Below are 25,202 nucleotides of genomic sequence, written 5' to 3' on the forward strand. Positions count from 1 at the left end.
GTTCTGCACCTGAAACGCATCAGGATTTCCTGAGGTTTCTGAATTTATTTCCATGATTTAACTTTTTTCTTCAAATCATTTTTTTCCCTTTTATAAGTCCTGGTTGGATGTGCCGGTTCTACTTTTTTTTTCTCCATTCATGGTCTGTAATCACCGATGGGTGCGGCGCCCTCAGGATTTCTCCAGCTGAAGTCATTCCTTCTCTCAACATGGTAAGCCTCCACCTTCCCTCCTTCCCTATCCATTGTCTTTTCTCTCAGTCTATCATGCCGAATCTAATGGTCAAACGGAATGAACCAGGAAATAGAGCAGTATTAGGGATGTTTTGTCTCCTCTAATCAGGAAGACCGGGTGGAATTTCTGCCCCTTACCGAGTGTGCTCTAAATAAACATTCCTCTAAGTTTATCGGGACTTTGCCTTTTTTTTTTTTTAGCTGCGGTAGTTTTCATCCAGTGTTTGGGAATTTTTCAGGATTACAGTCCTCCATGCCAGAATAGGACAGATTTTGTTCCCAATTAATTAAAAAGGTTGTCCACTACTATTAACATTGCCCCTATGGATTTATATAGTGGCAACAAGCCTTTTTGTAAATACATTGCTTGCTCTTTATTGCCTGTAGGCGGCGCTATCACCAGGCATCACGTAACCCCAGCTGCAGCCGGCTCCGACATCCGCTGATGTCACGTCAAGTTCCGGCTGCAGTCGGGCGTGAGCAAGTGACGCACTCCCCCTTGATTGATGAGCTGTGGACAGGATTTCACCGCACGTCACAGCCCAGAATCCACTGCGTGCTTTACCAACGAAAGCAGAGAGGGAAAATCCGCGACACCAGAACCACCACACCTATGAGGGGCAATTATTCTGCATGGAGGACTTTGTGGGGCCCATTATACTGTATGGAAAGCTATGTGGGGCCTATTATACTGTATGGAGGACTATGTGGGGCCCATTATTCTGTATGGAGGACTATGTAGGGCCCATTATCCTGTAAACTGGTTGTCCGACGACTTTGTCCACGTTTTTCATTTTGGCCCTCTGCATGTTTTGAGTTTTATATCCCTGATGTAGAGAGTCAGTCTGGGTAATGTACATGGAAATGGCAATAATGGAAAGCTGCTAATTGGAGTTTGCCACAAGCCTCCTAATATAGCTGAACATGAAGAGGATGATATGCTGCAACAAATTAAAAAGGCAACAAAAACAAGTCATGGTCAAAAGTGTTGGATCCCTTGAAATTGTTCCAGAAATGAAGTAATTCTCCCAGAAAATTATTGCAATTACACATTTTGTTATACTTGTTTATTTCCTTTGTGTGTATTGGAACAACACAAGAAAATAGAGAAAAAAGGCAAATTGAACATAATTTCACACAAAACCACATAAAATAGGCCGGACACAATTGTTGGCACCTTGCCAAACTTGTGGGTAAATAACTTAGTTTCAAGCATGTGAAGCTTCTTCAAATGCAATTGTGGCAAGTAACAGGTGTGGGCAATATGAAGATGACACCTAAAACCAGATAAAAAAGGGAGAAGTTGATTCAATCTTTGCATTGTGTGCATATGTGTGCCACACTAAGCATGGAGAAAACAGAAAAAGAAGAAGAGAACTGTCTGAGCAGTTAAGAACCAAAATTGTTGAAAAATATCAACAATTTCAAGGTCCATCTTCAGAGATCCAGATGTTCCTTTGTCCATGGTGTGCAACATAATTAATACATTTACAACCTATACAGTCAAATATGGTGGAGGTTCAAAGATGTTTAGGAATTGGTTTGCTGCCTCTGGCACTAGGTGCCTTGACTATGTGCAGGGCATCATGAAATCTGAAGATTAGCAAAGGATTTTGGGTCACAATGTAGTGCCTAGTGTCAGAAAGCAGTGTTTGTGTGCTAGGTCATCAGTCTTACAGCATGACAATGACCCCAAACATACTTCAAGAAGCACCCAGAAATGGATGGAAACAAAGTGCTGGAGAGTTCTGACCCTCAATGAGCCAGGATCTAAATCCCATTGAACACCTGTGGAGAGATCTTAAAATTGCTGTTTGGAGAAAAATATTACAATTTGAGAGTCATCAGTGGTTGATACCATCTTTTCAGTTAGCCATTAAAAGGTAAGAAATTTCAAGCTTTCGAGACTACTCAAGTCGGTTCATCAGTCATAGTATAACACAAAATCTGAAGAGTCACATATTTATACACAAGTGGGCACAGGAATAATGCAATAGATGAGACAAGTGACATGAAGCAGAACTATCAGTATCGGAAACGGAGAAGCAGTTGTGGCCGTAAATATTGGAAAAATTCAAATATCAGGAGTATGAAAGTTTTATTGTCCTGTGATTGAGGTCGGGCCCATGATTGTGATGCCCTCAAATGGTCTGAGGAGCACATTCCTTAGTTGATGTAAAGACATAAATCCATGAGACACATTCATTCCTGCTCTGAGTGTGTCAAAGGTTGTCATAACTTTGTCTCTCTGAGATTTGAAGTTACCTTTTAATACAAGTAATTTCATGTCCATGAATGTTTGGCCACAAGTAGATCTATTCTTTTTTCTTTTATTGTGTGGCGATGAGAATTCATCCTTGTTCTAAGTTTTTGCCCTGTCTCCCCTACATACAGACCCCCAGTTGGACATTTGGTACATATAATTAAGTACACTACATTAGATTTGATGTAGCTGAAAGTACCTGGGATCTTGTGGTCCTGATGTGAGTTGGGAATCTTTATCTTGTCCATGGTCATTATAAATGGACAGGTTTTACAGTTACAGTTGGTGAGGATGAATGCTGTAAGTTTCACCACAAAGGTGAAACTATCCTCCCAGTCAGTTTGCTTTCCCTCCCAGTATCTTTTCATTCTAACAATGTTAGGTTTCTGGGAGATTATACTTGTTCCTTTTATTTTTGGTTCTCCTTAGCTTGCCTTCTTTGCCCTATATGAATGTGTTTTTGTTTCTCATTCAGGGTTTTCATATTTTACTTCATACTTTCCTTTCCCCTTGGTGACAGTGTGTTGCGGCCTCCCCTCTGGTTCCTCAGGAGGTACGAGAAACTCAACGGCCTATTAGGGAGTTAGGTCCGTGGTGGCATTTTTAGTTGTACAGCTAGTGCCTTTTAAGTCGGTACATAGACTAGTTGGGTGTAGTTGCGGCATTCTCCCCTATGTGGGTTCTCCAGTGGCTATCAAGATACGCTTTCTGGTTAAAACATTTCCCACATTTTGAACATGAAAAAGGCTTCTCCCCTGTGTGAGCTCTCTGATGTTTGATAAGAGTTGATTTCACTGTAAAACATTTCCCACATTCTGAACATGAAAAAGGCTTCTCTCCTGTGTGAGTTCTCTGATGTGTGATAAGAGTTGATTTCTCTGTAAAACATTTCCCACATTCTGAACATGAAAAAGGCTTCTCGCCTGTGTGAGTCCTCTGATGTGCGATAAGAGCTGATTTGTTTGTAAAAGATTTCCTACATTCTGAACAGGAAAATGGCTTCTCCCCTGTGTGAGTTCTCTGATGTATATTAAGTTGTGATTTCTGAACAAAACATTTCCCACAATCTGAACATGAAAATGGCTTCTCCCCTGTGTGAGTTCTCTGGTGCCTAACAAGATCTGATTTCTGATTAAAACATCTCCCACACTTGGAACAAGAAAATCTATTCTCTGCTGTGTGAATTTTTTGATGTTTAAGAAAAGACTTTTTGAGGGGAAAACTATTTGTATATTCTGGATGTGAAAATGGCTTCTTTGCTTTAGGAGCAATTTGTTTTTTAATGCTTATTTTGTGACTTTGATTTTCCTTAGTAGTCGGTAATGAATCAGAAGACAGGATCTGTTTCAAATGATCAGATGACAGATCTTTGCTGTGAAGGAATGATGGTTTATCTGGAGTAATGGCATTCCGTTCAATTGTATCCTGTGAGATCTCAAAATCATCTGATTTGAAAATTGAAGGTGTCAGCTGTCCCTCTGATCTCCTGGTACAGTCATCTGCCAAGAAGAAAACCAATTATTATTTTTTAAGAAAAAATCCTTGAATTTTATATTTTTGAACATTTGTACTTATACTGTCTGTAAAAAAGGCAAGTTATATAAAAAAAAATTGAATTATTCACCAGGACAATAACAGTTCACAGTCTAATAGAAAACCTCATAGGATGAACCAGTGGATCGTAGTGTTCAACTGTTTGTTCATTCTGTCTCCAAAATATGGAATAAAAAGCCGCCAATGTTATGTAGGAGAAAATAATACCAATAAAAACTTCTAATCATCTCACAAAAAACAAGTCCCCACTCAGGTCCATCATCTGTCAATGGAAAACCAGAGGTTTCCACATTATTAGTGGCTCAAAGGCTCTTGAAAAGCAACATGGCTTCCATAAACCAATCCAGCAATATCCACTCTCCCAAAGTCAGATCTCCCCCTCGCTTATGAGCTTTGCAGTAGTTTATGTGCCTAAATCACATATAGCCTCCATGTATTTGGCATTACTATAATGAGAAGAACCCACTTAATTTACGGTGTGTGTCTCCTGGAGCACAATCTGGGTACTATGTGTTCGATAATAAATTGGCATATTAGCAATTTTCACTCTCCAACATCCACTGCGTGCTAATTTCTGGAAAGAGCCTGTGGAGTCAAAATAGTCACTACTCCTATAGATTAATTCACCGAGGGTTATAATTTCCAAAATGGAGTCACTTATGTGGATTTCTACTGCTCTGGTTTTCTGACATTTTGTTATATTAGGGCTTCTGCAAAAGGTGTATACCATCTCGTCTGGGACGTCTACTTCTCCTCCTGCTTCGACTTGTGTGACGTCTGCTTTTGTCACCAGGCGCCGCCTTATTCATTCTGCAGGCGGCGCTGGTGATGGAGGAGACGTCAGAACCAAAAGCTCTGGGCGGTGCAGGCTCTGTCCAGCCACTAAGATTAGGATTGCTGGGACCAGTAGTACCATCCAGTCTGGCAGTATGGGTGTGTGTGCTGTCCAGTTGGATTAATCTGCTCCCTGCTTCAGCCAATTGGAAAGCACCGCACCCTACTAAAGCTGGAAGCATATTGCCGGAAGCTGCCAGATACAGCCTTGTTCTCCTCTGGTTCAGTCCTCTGTGCTCAGCTCCCGGCTTGTGTATTTGTTTCCTGTTGTGACCCCGGCCCGTTTACTGACTACTCGTGTCTTCTAATTTTGGATTTTCTCTATCTTCTTGGTTCTGACCCGGCTACCTGACTATTCTTCTTCCCATCTCACTCCACAGAACAGCAGATAACACCATGGCCCAAGCCTAGGGGTCTCTGTGTAAGTCCAGATCCATGTAGAGGGGTTAAACAAGTGTTTCCCAAACCCCATCCTCACGGCCCCCCACAGGTCATGTTTTCAGGATCTCCATAGTATTGCACAGGTGAGAGAAATCCTGATGCCTTGATGATACTTCAATCACCTGTGTAATACTAAGGAGATCCTGAAAACATGACCTGTGGGGGGCCGTGAGGATGGGGTTTGGGAAACAGTGGGTTAAACGGTGATGAGCTAAGTAATTTGTGAAATCTGTAAACAGGGTAGATAGTGCCAAGCCTGTTCGTGGTAGCCATTTTTTTGATCTTCCAGGTGACCATGAACAGTGCCCCCAATACATTGTGTCTGCACACTATCCCAGCAAAATCTGCATTCAAATAGCTAAATGGCGCTCCTCCCCTTCTTAACCTGCCATGTGCCCAGACAGTAGGGTACAACCGTATATAAGGTATTGTCAGATTCAAAAGAAGTTGGAAAATAATTTGTAAGGTTCATTTGTTTCCTATTATCCTTTGTGAAGAATTCCAAAGTTATCACCAGATAAAGTGACACACGTCAGATTTGAAAAATGGGGCCTGATTAGGAACAGAAAACTGGCTGCAGGAAGGGGTTAAATCAGAGGATTACTGAAGTCAAAAACTGTGACTAAAGACAATAACACATCTACTGAAATGATCAAACTCAACAGTCTCCATCAGAGAAAAAGGAGTAACTAGTGGTGAAACCTCTCTGGGGTAATTAGAGTATGGGGCTCGGGGGCTCTTGGCAATCTAAACCAGGGCTGGAGCCAACACATCTCTTGCAGGTGTGAATAAATGTATATTACAGCCATCAGCCACGTACAGCTTAGAGATATATCATGGCACAGGTGTAATGTTTTCTGTATAGTTTATCACAATCCTGTTTGAAGTTAGTTGGTTTTAAAAGAAATTGAAAAGTCAGGATAAAGGGAAACTCTGCTGTTATTGTACAGAAATTCACACTTGGCCTCACTGCACATTTAATGTCGATCATAAAAGCGAAGTTTGGCCAGAAAGACTGGACCTGGTCTTGTAGGGACCATATGAGCACATTCAGCAGCACAGAAGGGAGAGGAGGTAGATTCATCCAATAATATATCAGGGTTCTAGGAAGCCAACAGCATCATTACCCTCAGCTTTTTCTTACAGGCCCATCAGAATATTTTTCTTCAAGTGATTTTCTCACTTGTCAGCACATTCTACGTACGCTGTCATTTAGCTTTGTAGTTTACAGATCTGGACAGGTAACGGTCAGCGTCTTCTAATCCCAGGGGGCAGGTGGATCCTCCAGGTTGTAAGTTGTATAAAAAAAAAGGGCTTTTCACAATTTCTCAAAGTAACTTGAACATTTTCGGATGGAGGAGAATGTTATGCTCCAGCGGCAAAATGGTGATCACACGATTGTCATACGGCCGGACTACACCACCGATAAAGAAGCCACAGCCGGTGTCTGAGAAGAATCTGTGACTTCTCTGCATTTAGTGGTTACTACTCACCTGGGTAGTCATATGTAGGAATCTCCTCTTTACACCGCTCATCACCCCTTACATATGCCTCTATAGTATTTATATGGGTCAGATCTTCACCCTGAAACAAATATTATAAAAGTCACAGACAGATGAGAAGTCACATCTATGATCAGCTCTAATCCTGCCATCTCCACCGTTCTCATTACACAAGTATAAAACACATAATACTGGTGGATAAAACAAGACTGAGCACAAGACCTTCACAAACGTCTACACATCATAGGGGAGATCTCATGACACCTTCTCTCCATCTACCTGATGATCCTGAGGAACATTGGAGTCTTCTTGTTTACAGTCCTGTGGAAGAGGACGGGGACATCTGTCTGGTGTTGTCCTCTTACAGGATAGATCTGGAGGAAACACATACAGGTACTGATTTCATTCTTTACATACAGATAATTATGGGCCGTGTGTATTCAGTCCTGTCTATTACCTGGTGATGTGAGGGGCTGGGGAACCTCCATCATGACGTCCTTGTACAGATCTTTGTGTCCTTCTAAATACTCCCACTCCTCCATGGAGAAATAAACAGCGACATCCTGACACCTTATAGGAACCTGACACATACAATGATACCGTCATCTCCCCGATCCCTTCATAGCGTTACTGTATAATGTCCCAGCATTCCCAGCAGTGTCACCTCTCCAGTCAGCAGCTCAATCATCTTGTAGGTGAGTTCTAGGATCTTCTGGTCATTGATGTCCTCATGTATCAGGGGGTGAGGTGGAAGCCCTGTGATTGGGCTCAGGCTTCTTCCCCATCCCTCAGACACAGGGGCCTGACAGCACTCACTAGAGGTCTTCTTCACTACTGTGTAATCCTGGTTATGGAGAGACACATTAATACATCTCACTCCAGACATTTCCAGAGTCCTCACCTCTCCAGTTCTGTCCATCTGTTATTCCCATAGATAATAATGATGTAATGTGACGTCATCAGAATCTCTCACCTCTCCAGTAAGGCGGAAGAGGATCTCTAGGGTGAGGTGTAATATCCTCTCCGCCATCTTGTCTGTGTCCATAACTATCTTTGATGGGTAAATCAGGAAAATTCTCTTATATAGATCTTCACTGAGAGGATCCGATATTTTAGGGACCTGAATGAGAAGAAGATGAAATCCTGTGTAATAATACAATTACTGGAAATAATAAGGGGAAACATATGAGGAGATTTATTATTTTACAGTATTTAGTTTTTGTCTTTACATCTACTAATAAAACCTATATCTTAGGCCATAGATAACAAGCAATTTCTTCCTTGGAGTCTGCAGCTGAATAAGTTTCTCATAGACTCACTGTCAGGGAAATATTGAGAAAATATTAACAATTTCTCCCAAACCCCTCTTCCCTCTCACCCCTCCCTTATCCACCATTTGGACCAACTGTTTCCATGCAATTTAACACACACACAGCAGAAGTCACTTGTAGACAAATGAAGCACAAAAGGTGCTACTGACCCACTTAACATACGAATGCATCTCCTCTTAGCACAGACCTGGGATAGATTGACACTTTCCAGCAGGGGCAGAGATTGAAGGAAAACTCATTTAGGCTTCAAAGGGGTTTAACACAAACTCCAGGATATCCGGAGCTGATACGAAATAAGAAATATTGGAAGTTCCATAACTCTGCTAATAATGGGACACATATTTTTAGTGGCAGGGTCAGCCAAGGAACAATAGGCTTCTTTTTTTCGTAGTTTTGAGCCCCTCCGGGGTGCAAAAGTAACAAAATAACAGACTGCAACTACGTCATATGTGGTCTCTAAAGGAAGGTAAATTCATAACTGAAAAAATGGTATTACTTCCGGGCTTCTGCGATCAACCAACAATAAGTTATCGCAAAAGCCAGATATCCTAATAAAAATATGGAGGCTGGAGAACAGCCCATGTAATGTCATCCTAGGATCTGTGTGGGCATGTCTCCCCTTAGGCATAAAAGAATCCACGGAGGATGGAGGAGTATTCATTGCCAGGGGGGTATGGAGACTATAATAAACAGATGTTGTTCGATAACAGTCAAATCAATAAGTGGGGCGCCCCCCTCCAGTTAAATGGAATTGTCTCTGCGATATGTTTATTAAGCAAGTCTTCTTTAATCCTGTTTATATTGTGTACCTGTATATTCTGTACTGTATTGTCCCCTTTGTAAAGTCCTTGTATATTTTTCATAACATTGCCTTCATTTTGGATTAAATATAAAATGTAATAGTCCTGTTTCTCTTGCTCTGTAATCGTTCCCTCCCCCGAAGCCATAAACGCTACCAGAGCGCAGGTGTCAAACCAGGCCTGTATTATATTTCAAATCTGGACGGTGGTGGCAGCGAATAATAATAATTGGGTTATCGTGAAGCTGACAGTGACCGTACGGGGGCGTATATACATATCCCGACAGAGTGACGGCAATGGTGAGAGATTGTGTGATCTTCCCGGTGTCGTCTCTTTGCGAGTTCCTGACACTCACCTTCCATAACGCTAATTCTCGTCTCATTTTCCGACACTGGAATTGGCATTCGCAATACTGCAGGAGATATTCATCACAAGTGACATGAGAAATAACTACTTCATGATGAGGCAACATCTTCTACTACGGCTCTAAAACCATATTTGGCCAGAGTCCGTCACTGACTACATCACCACCGGCCGTCTATATGAATGTTTCCCGTCTTCCTCAGACTTTAATCTTTTAGCAAGTCAGATCTCATGTCTGATTCACACACAGAAGTTTGAGGCTTTTATAAAAGCTGTTTTGTTTGCACAAACACCGCGGACAGAAATGATTTGATACTAAAGTCTACATGTGCAGTGTATTATGGGGTTTACTTCTGGCCTTAGGCTTTCCTATATTACAAGAAAAAACCCAGAAAAAAAAGCAGACATTAAAATGTTTCAAAAGAAAATTGGCACCAACAATTCTTGTAAAAAAAAAAACAAAAAAACATGCAAAAAGCAGAAGACACATTGTCACTTTTAAACATTTGTTTTTGTTCTCATACAAATTCTTTTGGGCACCAGAACATAAATGTACACTGCAAGGCTGGCAGAGCTGCAGCTGCAATAAAACCACTTGCTCCTGCAAAAGGCAAACATGGCATCTAAGAAGGTTTGACAGAGTTCGACTGATTGCCCCTCCTCCCCCAAGTGCTCAATAGTATGGGGCTGACTAGTTCCTACAATACTAATGTCTAATAATGGTGCCTGGTCCTGCAATGTACGAAAGTCTATTAGGCCAGGCCAGAGGCAGCATTCAATAAGTTACCTTTTAACGCCCCCATAAACATTAGACTAAAGTTGCATGATAGCACTGATTTCGAGGGGTTTGGTAAACTATACAATGTATTTGGAGGCCTCCCGACAGATGATGTCAGGGCAGAGAAGGATCTGGGATCCTGAATTTCAGAGGCTAAAATGTTTGTTCTTCCTGTAGATAATCCTCCGATAGAGGAGTCTGGAGGCGACCCTCATACAGATCACAGGAAAGCTGGAATATTTGTGTGTATGGGGGAGTCGAGAGAGATAGCCGTCTGCCAAATGACCGTTCAGTCAACACTTATCTCATGTGTACGGGCCGTTAGTATTACACTGACAGGCAGTGATGATAGATGGCACTACAGTAGTACAGTGCATCACCGGAGCAATCATAGGCTTGTATGTTGTATGATCGCACTAAGGAGAGTGGTTTAAAAACGTTTATAAAAAAGGTTTAAAAAAGTTTTAAAATGAAAATATCACAGTTTTAGCAAAAATAAATTTTCATCACTATAGAGAAAACATGGATATAATGGGAAAATGGAGAGGGAGGTCAGCTCACTGTTTATTCAATGCACTTTGTCTGAAGATCACCGCATGGAGCCGCCCTGGTCAGGGACATTTCAAGGTTCAAGTAGTGAAAGGAGGAGAGATGGATTCTCCAGCATTCTCTATATTGTTAAAACCTCACATTTATTGTGAATTCATAAAACTGTTGTGATGGCATACCACCAAGTGCCGACCAAACCAATGCTTATTCCTGATTTACAACATGTGAGTCTCTGTGATACTTTTATATCCTTCCCTTTCCTGGGTGTCCATTGATTACTGAGCACTTCTCAGACAATTTAACCCTGTATTGTATGGAAGAAAAAGAGAATACACAAATACAACTCATGCATGAGACATTCAATAAAATCACTGGAAATCCAAAACAAATACAATTAATTGTACTGTAATATTAATCCTGTCTGATGCTCATTCCCTGTGGGGCTCTAGTGTGTAATATAAATATCCAGTATGACTTTCTATTTAAGATTTTTCTTTTCATATCTCCACCTCTTAATGGTTTATAAGACTTTTCTATTCTTGATATCTGAAGGATCTGATATCCCCTTTATGTTTTTGTGAAAAGTGTCTTGAAACCACAGACAGGTTTAATGTTGTGGGATTGATTGCGTCAGATAAATGTCTTCTAATACATGTTTATAGCGGATCTGACGTCCATCCCACATATTGCTGTTAACTCTCTATACACTCTATTAAATAGATGACCCCTATAGTGTCACAATTGATGAAATTGTGTATTGCAAATTGTTGTCCCGTTAGGTTTTCTTCAAATGTGTCGGTTTTATTAACATAGTCGCATGCTTTACAGGATGTATGTCCACATTTATATATATATACACTAGCCATTGAGCCCGTTCTACGCCCGGGTGGCGAGCATTTTTATTGGTATATGGTCTCCCATGCTGGTATGGTGCTGCCCCCCATCCTGGTATTTCTGCTTCCCCCATCCTGGTATTTGTGCTACCCTCATCCGTATCCTGGTATGCATGGCACCCCTCACCCCCAATCCTGGTGCATGGCACCCCTCACCCCCAATCTGGCTATGCATGGCACCCCTCACTCCCAATCCGGGTATGCATGGGACTCCTCACCCCCAATCCTGGTGCATGGCACCCCTCACCCCCAATCTGGCTATGCATGGCACCCCTCACTCCCAATCCGGGTATGCATGGCACCCCTCACCCCCAATCCTGGTATGCATGGCACCCCCTCACCCCCAATCCTGGTATGCATGGCACCCCTCATCCCAATCCTGGTATGCATAGCACCCCTCATTCCAAATCTGGTATACATGGCACCCCTCATCCCAATCCTGGTATGTATGGCACCCCTCATCCCAATCCTGGTATGTATGGCACCCAATCTCTCATCCTGGTATGCATGGCTTCCCCATCCCTCATCCTGGTATGCATGGCACCCCTCATCCCCAATCCTGGTATGCATGGCACCCCTCATCCCCAATCCTGGTATGCGTGGCACCCCTCATCCCCAATCCTGGTATGCGTGGCACCCCTCATCCCCAATCCTGGTATGCGTGGTCCCCTCACCTTCCAATCCTGGTATGCGTGGTCCCCTCACCTTCCAATCCTGGTATGCGTGGTCCCCTCACCTCCCAATCCTGGTATGCGTGGTCCCCTCACCTCCCAATCCTGGTATGCGTGGTCCCCTCACCTCCCAATCCTGGTATGCGTGGTCCCCTCACCTCCCAATCCTGGTATGCGTGGTCCCCTCACCTCCCAATCCTGGTATGCGTGGTCCCCTCACCTCCCAAACCTGGTATGCGTGGCCCCCTCACCTCCCAAACCTGGTATGCGTGGCCCCCTCACCCGCCAATCCTGGTATGCGTGGCCCCCTCACCCCCCAATCCTGGTATGAGTGGCCTCCTCACCCCCCAATCCTGGTATGCGTGGCCCCCTCGCCCCCCCAATCCTGGTATGCGTGGCCTCTCCACCCCCCAATCCTGGTATGTGTGGCTCCCTCATCCCTTTCACGCTGCACACATACAAAAAAAAAAAAAAAACACAAACTCACCTTTCTTCCCTATGCTCCAGAGCTGTGGTGCTCTGTTCTGCCAGAGGCCGGGTGAGGAGTGTGGCGCCGGAGTAAAAAACGTGCCCATACCGCGCTGTCCGGCGCCATTTTGCTGAAGACACACTGCGAATGTGTCTTCAGTAAAATGGCACCTGATAGCGCTATGCACATGCGCCGATTCCGACGCCTTCACTCCTGCCCCGGTCTCCGGCGAGAAGAGAGGCGCTGTGGCAACGCTCCTCCCGGTCAGGTAAGTATGCAAGTATGACGCCGGAGATGGCGGTATGCGTTCAGTGCCTACACACTCCTCTTACCTGTAATGGCTCCATGCGTTCTTCTGTCTGGAGCCAGACTGTGCAGGCGTGTCGCGCTTGCGCAGTCTATAGAGGATTCAGACAGAGGGACGCTTGTACGATTATATTATAGATATATTCTTTATTTTTATATAGTGCCAACATTTTCCGCAGCGCTTTACATACATTATCATCGCTGTCCTCATTGGGGCTCACAATCTAAATTAAAAAAAAAAACCTAACCAAGGATAACCAAGTCACATTGTGTTTGGTATTTGTTTCTTAAAAAAACTCGGTGAAAGTTTTCCGCCAAGTGTAGAAGCCTTTTTGAATACAAAACTCAAACAAAATATGTAAAAGAATTTACAAAGTCTGGAGGATGGATCTCAGACATCGAAAAAACTAAGTTTGAAAGAGATATCAAAGACAACGAGTCAAATTCAATTTACACATGGAAATGAAACAAACCAAGAGCTACTGTTCTGAAATACAGATCACACAATAAATTCAAAGGAAATAGAGGAGAGCGGAGGTCAGCTTCACAAATCCTAATGTGTCCATGGGTTCCTCTAATTATAATTCTCTGAGGACTTATCTGATGTATCAGTGGGATCAACTAAAGACAGAACAAAAATAAATTCTCAAGTATTCCCCACAATTCAGCACAAAACAAAGGGCGTGCTGAAAGCACAAATGTGCCCGGACATGTGCGTTCCATGCCAGAGTGCATCACAGTCTCCTATCTGTGAATGCGCATGTCCGGAAGCATGGGTTCCACACCAGAGCGTATAATGGTTTTGGATTGCATTCCACCAACATAGGATTTTTCTGTCTCTGAGATCAGCGTCATGGGAGACTAAAAACAAGTATTGTGCATCCCATCATGCAATAAGCATGTAGATATACTTTATCACTTCATAAGATATGGGATGGTGGCCCACAGTATATTCCTAAATGGTCAAATTTGACCTCTATTGCACAATTAGAGATACACAAGAATCACCACACTTGTTAATTATGAAATAGTATAAGTGGAATAATTGATAAGAAATAATTCTGATATAGAAGCTCAGATATCTCGATGAAGTAAAACAATATGTGAACCTCATTCACAGGGCACTGAGTAGCAATGGTTAGAGTATACAATCCAAAAATATAATCCAGAATGGGGCTGTATTCACTCAAAATAGGCATAGGAAATTTGCTCATTGTGTCCCTTAGGGGCCAGTGAATCCAGTTTGGAAATCCACTGACTTTCTTTTTTGAGGGTACATCTATTGTGATCACCTCCTCTCACATTGGGTTTAACCATCTCAATGATACAAAAGGAGAGGTCTCCGGTTTGATCTCAATGTATACTGTACATGTGTCTCGCTAATGGGGTGTCCCAACCAAGGCGTATACTGCCCAAATGCCGTTGACCCAACTTGCCCTCCACTCTGACCGAATGGAGATCCAGCTTTCCGATCACCCTGACCGGTTCGGGGTACATTTTCCCCACACCTCTAACAGGCTATGGGTACCTTCCTCCCATACTCCTGACAGACAGGGGGACACACCTTTCTTTTACCTTGCCCAGTTGTGGGGCCTACCCTTCCTGCCATCATTTTTACCTTGGGAGCCATGCTCACTAGGGGGCAGCTACGACCGGCCATGTCACAGTCCATCGTGACACTGGTCACCGGCACGGAACCACTTTCCCTATGATCCTCATGTTTCTCCCCATCCCTGCTCATCACCTCGGGAGCTGTGCTAGTCATGGGACAGCTACCATTGACCATGTCACTCTCTGGAGGGACACTGGTCACCCGCACGGGACAACCTGCTTCCTGGTGTGTCCGTGCCTGCTCCCCTTGCCCATAGCACTTATGCTGGCTCGCTTTAGGGGATCCTCAGCAGCATCACCAAGCAGGGTGAGGTGGCTGAATTCCCATTAACACAACATACATTTTTATTATGCATGAAATTGACATTATTGTCATTACCGTCAATTGACATTATTGACAGTGGCATTACATGACATATCAGATCTGGGAGGGTGGTCAGGGATGTATCGGGCAATCAACCGTCCCAGATCAGTTCCCAATAGCACATTAGTCGGGAGAATCTCCAACACCCCCACTTCCCTTAACCCCCTCCCCGCACCCAAGTCCAGAAAAACTCGGGCTATCGGCAAACACCCCCAAACCCGGTGACAGTCAGGGTCTTCCCAGCAATGAGTTCCTCTGGTAACACGAACTAAGGGTGGATGATGGTACATTCTGCGCCAGTGTTTTTAAGGTCAACAGTAACGGTGTTGTCCACAGTAACAGGTTGTAAGTTTTCCCGGGCCCTGCCAACCGCCCCACCCACAAAAAGAATGGCTGCAGTAGGTCCTGGGGCCTCAGGTGTGGTGCTCATCTTCTGCCTCTCCAGGCAGACAAGGCTTGTGTGACCCGTTTGGTCACAAACATAACACTTATGGGAGTCAAATGCAGGCCAGGTGCTGGAAGATGGGGCAGAACCCGCTGAGGGCCAGCTGGCTGGAACACTGGGGGTGGTTGTGGGCTTACCCCCTTTCCAGCTGGCGGCGGCTGACTTCCGCACCTCTGGTGTGCGGTTGGCCTTATAGGCATCTGCAATCTGGGCGGCTTTGGCAGCCTCCTTTGGCTCCCGGTCAAGCACAAACTGTCGAATTTGCACTGGGCAAAGACGAACAAACTGGTCGTTCGTCATCAGATCCTTCAGGTCCTCGAAGGTGGTAACTGACAGTCCTTGGACCCACTGCTCAAAGTTGGTCCTGAGCCCATCGACCACGTCACTGTAGCTGTCATGTGGTCCACGCTGGAGGGCTCTGAACTTTTTCCAGTAAACCTCCGGAGTCAGCTGGTACTTTTTTATCCCAGCCTGCTTGACGGCCTCATAGTCTCCATCTTGTTTTCGAATTAGAGAAGCAAACACCTCCAGAGCTTTTCATTGGACCCTGGGGTTAAATACCTGGCCCACTGGGCTTCAGGCAGCTGGTACTATCTGCAGGCTTTTTCAAATCCTCAGAGAAATGTGTTCAAGTCCCCGTCCTTTTCCATTACAGGAAAATGCTCCGGACGGGGTTTAAAGCAGTTGGTGTTGCCGGTCTCATTGCCCGATGCGGTGGATTTCGGCAGCTGGATTCGGGCTAACTCCAGCTGGTAGCGCTGCTCATCTTGCCACTTTCGCTCAACAGCTTCTCGATCAGCTTGGGCCTGTCGCTCAGCAGCCTCTCGGTCAGCTTGGGCCTGTCGCTCAGCTCTCTCAGCCTCAGCCTGTTGCTCAGCAGCGTCTCGATCAGCTTGGGCCTGTCGCTCAGCTCTCTCAGCCTGTAGCTCAGCAGCCTCTCGGTCAGCTTCGGCTCGTTGCTCTGCTCGCTCCTGGAATTTCAGGACCAGCTGCAGTTGTCCATCACGATTGTCTGCGGTGAGCAGCTCCAAGGCCATCTGCAGGTGGGGGTCCACACTACCCTGACTGCGGGTCTGGCTGGCAATCACAGGTGGGAACCCTGCAGCAGCACTATCCGGGTCTTGGCTGGCCACCCCATCATCCGAGCTCTGCAGCACCTTGCAACAGTTCAGCAATCATTTGGTGCCTGGTTTTGCCTGTGGGGTCAATCTGTCTCAGCTCACAGAGAGCAGTGAGAGTCTCCTTTGACTGCTGGTGATACCAGGGCTCTTCACGTGTAGCCATTATTGCCAAATAAAAGATAGGACAGAAAAACAAGAGAAGGGGAGGGGATGCAACTGCTATACGTACAGTAATGTCCCAAATAAAAAAATATTAAAACACTGACTCTTATTTCTTAAAAATCTGCACAGTATTCTCGCACGAACCGTGTAAGTTTTCAGTGACAGGAATGATTGCTCAATTCAACCACTGATGTTCTGTAATATCCCACCGCTTGCCACCAATTTGTCAGGGTTCAGCAGCGACGACACCGGGGAGATCACACAATATCTCGCCGTTGCCGTCACTCTGTCCGGATTTCGTCAGGGAGTGGGGACTACATAGGTATCGGCAAGCGACCAGTGAGCGTATGGCATCACATCTCCGGATTCCAACGCATGGAATATGTGTATATGCCCCTGTACGGTCACTGTCAGCTTCACAATAGCCCAATTAATATTATTCGCTGCCACCACCCTCCAGATTTGAAATATAATACAGGCCTGGGGGGAAGCCTGCATTCTGGTAGCGGATGGCTTCATGGGAGGGAACAATTACAGCACAAAAGAAACAGCACTATTATATTTTATATTTAAACCAAAAGGGAGGCAGTGTTATGAAAAATATACAAGATTTTACAGAAGGGGACAATACAATACATAAGCAGTTACACAAAATAAACAGGATTAAAGAAGACTTACTATATCGATCACTGAGATGATTCAATATAGGTGGAGGGGAGACACTCAGCAGAATCTGTTGCTATAATAAATATATACTCCCGCAATGAATACTACTCTAACCTCAGCAGATTATTTTATGCTGCTGAAGGGAAAGACCTGCCCACACACCCCTTGGATGACATCACGGGGGCTGGTCTCCAGCCTTCATATCTTTATTAGATATCTGATTTTTGTGATAACTTATCGTCGGTTGATCATAGAGACCTGAAAGTGATACAATTTTTTCCGTTATGATTTTACCTTTCTCCAGAGACCTCACACGGTATAGCTGCGATCTGTTATTTTGGGACTTTTGCGTCACAGCCCCCCAAGGGGCTTACAGAGACAGGAAAATATCCATATCGTTCCCTAGCTGACTCTGTCACTAAAAATATGGGTCCCATCATTATCAGAATTATGAAACTTTAGTTATTCCATATTTCGTTTTGACTCCGAAGATCCTGCAGTCTTTGTTAAACCCCTTTTGAGCCTAAACGAGCCATTTCCTCTTTCCTTCCATCTCTGCTCCTATGCTGGAAGGTGTCAATCTATCCCAGGTCTGTGCCAAGAGGAGATGCATTCGTATGTTAAGTAGAATAGTCTACTGAGCTTCTTGTACTTGTATTTGCATACCAACAGCTGCGTGGAGTGTCAGCTCTCCTCTGGTGACAAATGGTGGATAAGGGAGGGATGAAGAGGGGTTTCAGGGATAGAGAGAAATTGTTAATACTTTCTCAATATTTTCCTGACAGAAACTATACACTAAATGGTCCCTAACTGACCGACCCTTTCTGAAAGTTATCATGGGAGTAGATCCTACAGCACCCCTCAGGTCCGGTTCAGCCACAAGTATATCCCAGTGTTTTCTGAGGATATGAAAGATACAGTCACTCTGATGGTTGTAAGTTTTTCTTACTCGTGTTGTCCAATCTTTTTCTTGGTCTCTTGGTTAGGTAAGGAGAAGTGTCTGTGACGCACCCCCTGGGCCATGTTCAAGGGATACCCGGAGGCGGATCTGGATAGGGGTAGTAGTCCTTGTGGCGGTGACCCGGTCCGTGCCCAGGGTGTCAAACTAAGTGGCAGTCTATGGCAGTAGATGTTAACTTGATTGTCGACTACGCCACCCGTTGAGTGCGGCTTTGAAGCCGCCGCTGCAGAGCAGTCCACTGAGGCCGGTGATATATGTGCAGCAGTGATGGTATAACCCCCAACGGGAGGGGTATGGCCTCAGGGCAGCAGGTGTAGATGATGGGGGTTGTGATGATGCAGAAAGAAGATTCAGAGTCAGGAGATGCAGTTCAGGGTTTTTACTTACTGGTGTTCTTTTGGTCACTCTGGCCTTGAGTGACCACCCGAGCCGTGCTGCGTCCACCAGGTCCTGGACTCGGCCAACCCCCAGGCAATTCCGGAGCGTGGTCCTGAGCTCCTTTCTGACTTTCCCCTTCCTCTGGCCGTTCCCACCAGGGATCCACTTTTGGCCGGCTCCCTCGGGTCTCTTGGTGGTCAAGCCTCCTTTGGGCTCCCTGACCCTATACTCGGTGTGCCTTTCTAGTGGATTTGGTGAGGGTCGTGGCAGATCCTGACCACGACCTCCGGTTCCTGGCTAAGGTTGGTTTTGGCCTCTGCCAGCTTGGGATCCGGTACCCTTGTCCGCCAACCCTTCACCCTTCTGTCCTTATTCTGGGATCTTGGGGTTCCTTCTTGTTTCCTCTCTGGATCCTTCTCACTCCTCTCTCTCTCTCTGCAGGCTCTGCTCTGGAGCTGGGCCCAGCCGGAGCCACAGCTCCCTGTCAGCCCTCCTGGCTGAGCTCCTCTGCTCTGCTCCTCAGGCTAAACTCTCTCTGACTGACCCTGTCCTAAGATGGTGCCCACCTTATATACTCCCTCTATGTGTGAGCTCAGGTGACCAGCACCCAATGAGCTCCTATCTTTACCCAGACTACTCCCCCTATCTGCCCCTACACTACTGGGATGTTCCACCCCCCTCCCACTCCAGCCAGGGACAGACGCTGTCGTACCTGCACATAAACTGGTGGGAGTACCGTCGTTCTGTCCCCCGGAAATGGGATGTATGTAGTGCATGCAGCCTACTAGCTCAGTTCCACACTCCATCCTTACCCGGGAGTGGAATACCACACCTCTGGCTTGAGGTGTAATACCCCTGTAGCAGCCGAATCCTCAGGGTGCTACATTCCCCCCTGGTAAATCACAGCACGTCCTCGGGCTGTAAAAGAATAAAAACATCCACAAACATACAATTTTTTTCAAAAACATCATAAACATATAAAACATTATATATATCATCAGCATAAAACTTTTTCATATAAACATTCTTGTTCCTCCGGCCACGGTGCAACTTGTGACCGGGTAAAGTGCAACAGTCTCTTCAAGAAAAAACAGTTTCCTATAAAACCGGTAGGGGGCGCCTTAGAAAGCGCAACTATATACAAGGGAAGGTGGCCGCTCTCAGTCCTCGACCAGTGGGGAAAAGGGATGGCTGCTCACAGTCCTCAGCCTGTGGGGAGATGGGACACACTGTAACAGTTCACTGGTCCCAACGGGGACTATATTTTAACTAGCAGCATGGCATATACCCTTACGGGTAACTATATACAGTTTCAGTTCACCTCTTAATGGTGACGATGCCCTCCTGCTCCTTCCTGAGGGTAGGCTTCAGACCCGTCCGGGTCCTCTTGACCTTCCTCACACCGCAACTCCTCTTCCGTCAGGCGATGTACATGAAGTGCATAGGGTCCTTTGGCACACTGGTGCCGGGTAAAGGTGACCTCATCACCCAGGTAAAGGTCACGACCTCTGTGTCCCTCCGGTAGGTGGGACTCGACATCTCTTCTGGTCACGAAGACGTCGCCGGGGGTGTGATGATCTCGAATGAAACCCCAACCATGCTGCAACTGGAATTTAATTACAGTCCCGGTGGCACGGGGACCGTGGGCTGCACGGGGGTTCCTCCTGGTCCGGCTCTTCTGTTCTGCACTTTTTAGTTGCAGCCGCTGCTCGCGGACCCGCCTCTCTCTTCTTTCTCGGTCAAAGGCTTCCAACTGCTGGCGGCAGCACTCTGCACGCTCCGCTGCAGCCGCCCGGGTCTCTTGAGTGAACCCGATGAGGTCTCCTCCTGCGGGGTCCCACTCAAACTGCGCCTCCTCTAACGAGAGCGGGGTCATCTTGACGGGCGCCGGAGCCGGGATCAGGGGCTCATCCAGAGGTCTTTCTTTCCGGAGTCGGGGATGGTGGAACTCCGGTGGCCACACAAAGGGCTGCCCATCCGGGCAAGTGTGTTGGGCAAACAAGTCCTCACCCAGGTGCGGCACAGTGGAAGTTGAGGGCGCGGTGGTGGTAGCGGCGCCCAGGTTTACCAGGCCTTGCGACCAGGCTTGGGGCACCCTGAACGTAAAGGGCACCGTGAAGACGGCGGCGCCCGGGGTTACTTGACCTTGCGACCCGGCCGGTGACTCAGCAGAGGTAGAGGGCGCTGTTGGTACTGCGGCGCCCGGGGGTACTCGGCCTTGCGACCAGGCCGATGGCGCTTCCTGTTTGGTCGCACTCTGCTTTGAGGCGCGTGACGTCACGGGGAGCGCGGCCGCGGCTTCTGTTTGAGGCCTAGTCGGGAGCGGTGACGGTGCAACGACAGGCACGGCAGGGGAAATTTCGGGCTCTGCGACGGGGAGCTGGGGCAGGCTCACGGCTTCTCGGCTCGGGGTAGTGACGTCCCCTTTACCTGCCTCCGTTTCTTTAGCTCCTTCCTCGGCGTCGTCTCCGGCCTTGATTCTTCCTGCGCCATCCTCAGAGGCGGTCTGACTCCTCGTCTCGGGTGGCGTGCTTCGCTGGCGGGTTCCAGCCTGCTGGGTCATCTCTCTGCTCCATGCGGCCAGTACGTCCCGCTGCACTCGGGCCATCCTCTGAGCCAAGCCCTCCAGTGCGGTCTGTGCACGCTCCCGGTCTCGGGGGAGCTGTGCCAGGATCTCCACCAGGCCTTCTGGGGTTGTCGCTTGCAACAGGCTCCTGACCACTGGGTCGGTGCTGCCTGCCTCTCCCTCCATCTCCGGGTACGGCTCCTCCAGGCTGCTCCCATCTTCTCTCTTTTGTTTTGTATACGCCCATACTGAGGGCGGTCCTGGGGTAACTTGGTGATTGTCAGTCCCAGGGGCAGTCCCCTCACGCTGATGGACATCTCTAACATCACAGTCTCTGCTGGTGGGAGCGGTTTCCGCTTTTGGCGCCATTCCTTGACCTGGCCCACGATGGGAGGTGGCCTCTTGCCACCCTCCAGCACGCCCATAATGGCGTCCGCTCTGCCAGGGCGGGAAATCTTCTGAAATGGCGGGAATCGTCTCCCAGTGGCGGGAAACTTCGTGGATGGCGGGAATCTTCACCGATGGCGGGAAGAAGGCTGAAGATGGCGCCGGATGGCGGGAATCTTCACCGATGGCGGGAAAACTTCACGGATGGTAAGTTTTAAAAGTCTCTTTTTCAGGCACGCAGTGCCCGGTGGTTGCGGGCACGTTATCCTGCCGACTACGCCAAAAGTTGACGCACCCCCTGGGCCATGTTCAAGGGATACCCGGAGCCGGATCTGGATAGGGGTAGTAGTCCTTGTGGCGGTGACCCGGTCCGTGCCCAGGGTGTCAAACTAAGTGGCAGTCTATGGCAGTAGATGTTAACTTGATTGTCGACTACGCTACCCGTTGAGTGCGGCTTTGAAGCCGCCGCTGCAGAGCAGTCCACTGAGGCCGGTGATATATGTGCAGCAGTGATGGTATAACCCCCAACGGGAGGGGTATGGCCTCAGGGCAGCAGGTGTAGATGATGGGGGTTGTGATGATGCAGAAAGAAGATTCAGAGTCAGGAGATGCAGTTCAGGGTTTTTACTTACTGGTGTTCTTTTGGTCACTCTGGCCTTGAGTGACCACCCGAGCCGTGCTGCGTCCACCAGGTCCTGGACTCGGCCAACCCCCAGGCAATTCCGGAGCGTGGTCCTGAGCTCCTTTCTGACTTTCCCCTTCCTCTGGCCGTTCCCACCAGGGATCCACTTTTGGCCGGCTCCCTCGGGTCTCTTGGTGGTCAAGCCTCCTTTGGGCTCCCTGACCCTATACTCGGTGTGCCTTTCTAGTGGATTTGGTGAGGGTCGTGGCAGATCCTGACCACGACCTCCGGTTCCTGGCTAAGGTTGGTTTTGGCCTCTGCCAGCTTGGGATCCGGTACCCTTGTCCGCCAACCCTTCACCCTTCTGTCCTTATTCTGGGATCTTGGGGTTCCTTCTTGTTTCCTCTCTGGATCCTTCTCACTCCTCTCTCTCTCTCTGCAGGCTCTGCTCTGGAGCTGGGCCCAGCCGGAGCCACAGCTCCCTGTCAGCCCTCCTGGCTGAGCTCCTCTGCTCCTCAGGCTAAACTCTCTCTGACTGACCCTGTCCTAAGATGGTGCCCACCTTATATACTCCCTCTATGTGTGAGCTCAGGTGACCAGCACCCAATGAGCTCCTATCTTTACCCAGACTACTCCCCCTATCTGCCCCTACACTACTGGGATGTTCCACCCCCCTCCCACTCCAGCCAGGGACAGACGCTGTCGTACCTGCACATAAACTGGTGGGAGTACCGTCGTTCTGTCCCCCGGAAATGGGATGTATGTAGTGCATGCAGCCTACTAGCTCAGTTCCACACTCCATCCTTACCCGGGAGTGGAATACCACACCTCTGGCTTGAGGTGTAATACCCCTGTAGCAGCCGAATCCTCAGGGTGCTACATTTGTCTCTCCCATTTTTCTACAAACGATGATGCAGAATCCAAAATGTAACAGGTGTACCCTTTTTCCCTGAATCTGATGTTCAGGTCTATTGCCTGTATATTAAAATCTGTGACATTAGAGCAGTACCCAACCGTAAAAACTGGCCCTTGGGTATTCCTCTTTTTATGGGGATGGGGTGGTGGCTATCCCACTTCAATAGTTTATTAGTGTATGAAGGTTGATGGTAGATGAGTGTCCCTAGGGTCCCATTGTAATCCTTCTTGATTAGTACATCCAGGAAAGGCAACTGGTAATAATTAAACTCTGATATAAATCTCAACCCCACTCTATTGATGTTGAGTTCCCTGACAAATTCAAAAGATTGTTCACTCGTCCCTGACCAGATGATAAAAATGTAGTCAATATATTTGTACCATACCCCAATATATGGATGTCACCACTTATCATCATCCCCGAATATTGTGGATTCCTCCCACCAGTCCAGGGATAAGTTAGCATATGAGGGGGCACAGCGGCTCCCCATCGCAGTACTCATGAGCTGGAGGAAGTACTTCCTGTCAAAAAGAGTAATAGCGAATTTTAGAAGATCCTTCATGAAGTCATTATGTCTGCTACACTCTACTGATCTCGATTTCAAGAAATGTCTTACTCCTCTGATATCATCCTCATGCGGTATAATACTGTACAAAGCCTCGATATCTAGTAAGGCCTGCTCCCCTACATGAGTGTATACATGCTCGAGGGTCTACATGTAGGGGAGCAGGCAAAGGGAAAACCAACTCCAGAGGGATTATTCCAAGTGCAGGACCTCAGACGCTACTATGGGAACATTATACTGTGTGGGGGCATCATACATACTGCATAAGGGGCATAATGGGGGCATTACACTGTGTGGGGGGCATCATACATCCTGTATAAGGGGCATAATGGGGGCATTACACTGTGTGGGGGGCATCATACATCCTGTAAAAGGGGCATAATGGGGGCATTACACTGTGCGGGGGGGGGCATCATACATCCTGCATAAGGGGCATAATGGGGGCATTACACTGTGTGGGGGGCATCATACATACTGCCTAAGGGGCATAATGGGGGCATAACACTGTGTGGGAGCATCATACATACAGCATAAGGGGCATAATGGGGGCATTACACTGTGTGGGGGCATCATACATACTGCATAAGGGGCATAATGGGGGCATTACACTGTGTGGGGGCATCATACATCCTGCATAAGGGGCATAATGGGGGCATTACACTGTGGGGGGCATCATACACACTGCATAAGGGGCATAATGGGGGCATTACACTGTGGGGGGGCATCATACATCCTGCATAAGGGGCATAATGGGGGCATTACACTGTGTGGGGGCATCATACATACTGCATAAGGGGCATAATGGGGGCATTACACTGTATGGGGGCATCATACATCCTGCATAAGGGGCATAATGGGGGCATTACACTGTGTGGGGCATCATACATCCTGTATAAGGGGCATAATGGGGGCATTACACTGTGTGGGCATCACACATCCTGCATAAGGGGCATAATAGGGGCATTACACTGTGGGGGGCATCATACATCCTGCATAAGGGGGGCATTACACTCTGTGGGCATCACACATCCTGCATAAGGGGCATAATGGGGGCATTACACTCTGTGGGCATCACACATCCTGCATAAGGGGCATAATGGGGGCATTACACTGTGGGGGCATCATACATACTGCATAAGGGGCATAATGGGGGCATTACACTGTGGGGCCAGTAAAGGGGCCCTGTACTATGAGAACAATACGTTTCCACCTTCCTGTCTCCATAGTTGGGTCGTATGTATCTATTACAGGAAACAGAACAAAAACCTTATGATTCTTATAAAGGGGCAACACAAGACCCCAAAAGAGTCTCCGTGCTGAAGGGGTTAATGCCCCCTGCGCCCAGTAATGGGGTCTCCACATACCTCCACCTGCAGAGCCGCCTCCACATATATGGCTGCTCTGTGCGCACAGGAGCTGTGATGAGGTCACAGGAGGGGAGGAGTCAGGGG

General features: G+C 47.0%; 1 protein-coding gene across 2 annotated transcripts; it reads right to left on the bottom strand.

Moving 5' to 3' along the window:
- Positions 1-1,331: 1,331 nt before the first annotated feature.
- Positions 1,332-25,202, bottom strand: LOC141197818 (uncharacterized). Of its 2 annotated transcripts, XM_073662893.1 has the most exons (8): positions 25,116-25,201; positions 23,572-23,707; positions 7,801-7,947; positions 7,492-7,671; positions 7,285-7,408; positions 7,107-7,201; positions 6,819-6,909; positions 1,332-3,995 (listed from the first exon to the last, which is right to left on the bottom strand). In XM_073662893.1, exons 3-8 carry the CDS (start codon positions 7,870-7,872, stop codon positions 3,139-3,141), a joined length of 1,419 nt encoding a protein of 472 aa, XP_073518994.1. In that variant the 5' UTR covers positions 7,873-7,947; positions 23,572-23,707; positions 25,116-25,201; the 3' UTR covers positions 1,332-3,138. The 2 variants fall into 2 exon arrangements, with proteins under 2 accessions (XP_073518994.1, XP_073518995.1); XM_073662894.1 differs by lacking the exon at positions 23,572-23,707 and having other exon boundaries at positions 25,116-25,202.

The sequence above is a fragment of the Phyllobates terribilis genome, unplaced genomic scaffold (genome assembly GCF_046119375.1).
Source record: "Phyllobates terribilis strain yellow unplaced genomic scaffold, ASM4611937v1 Scaffold_88__1_contigs__length_6355796, whole genome shotgun sequence".
Taxonomy (NCBI): domain Eukaryota; kingdom Metazoa; phylum Chordata; class Amphibia; order Anura; family Dendrobatidae; genus Phyllobates; species Phyllobates terribilis.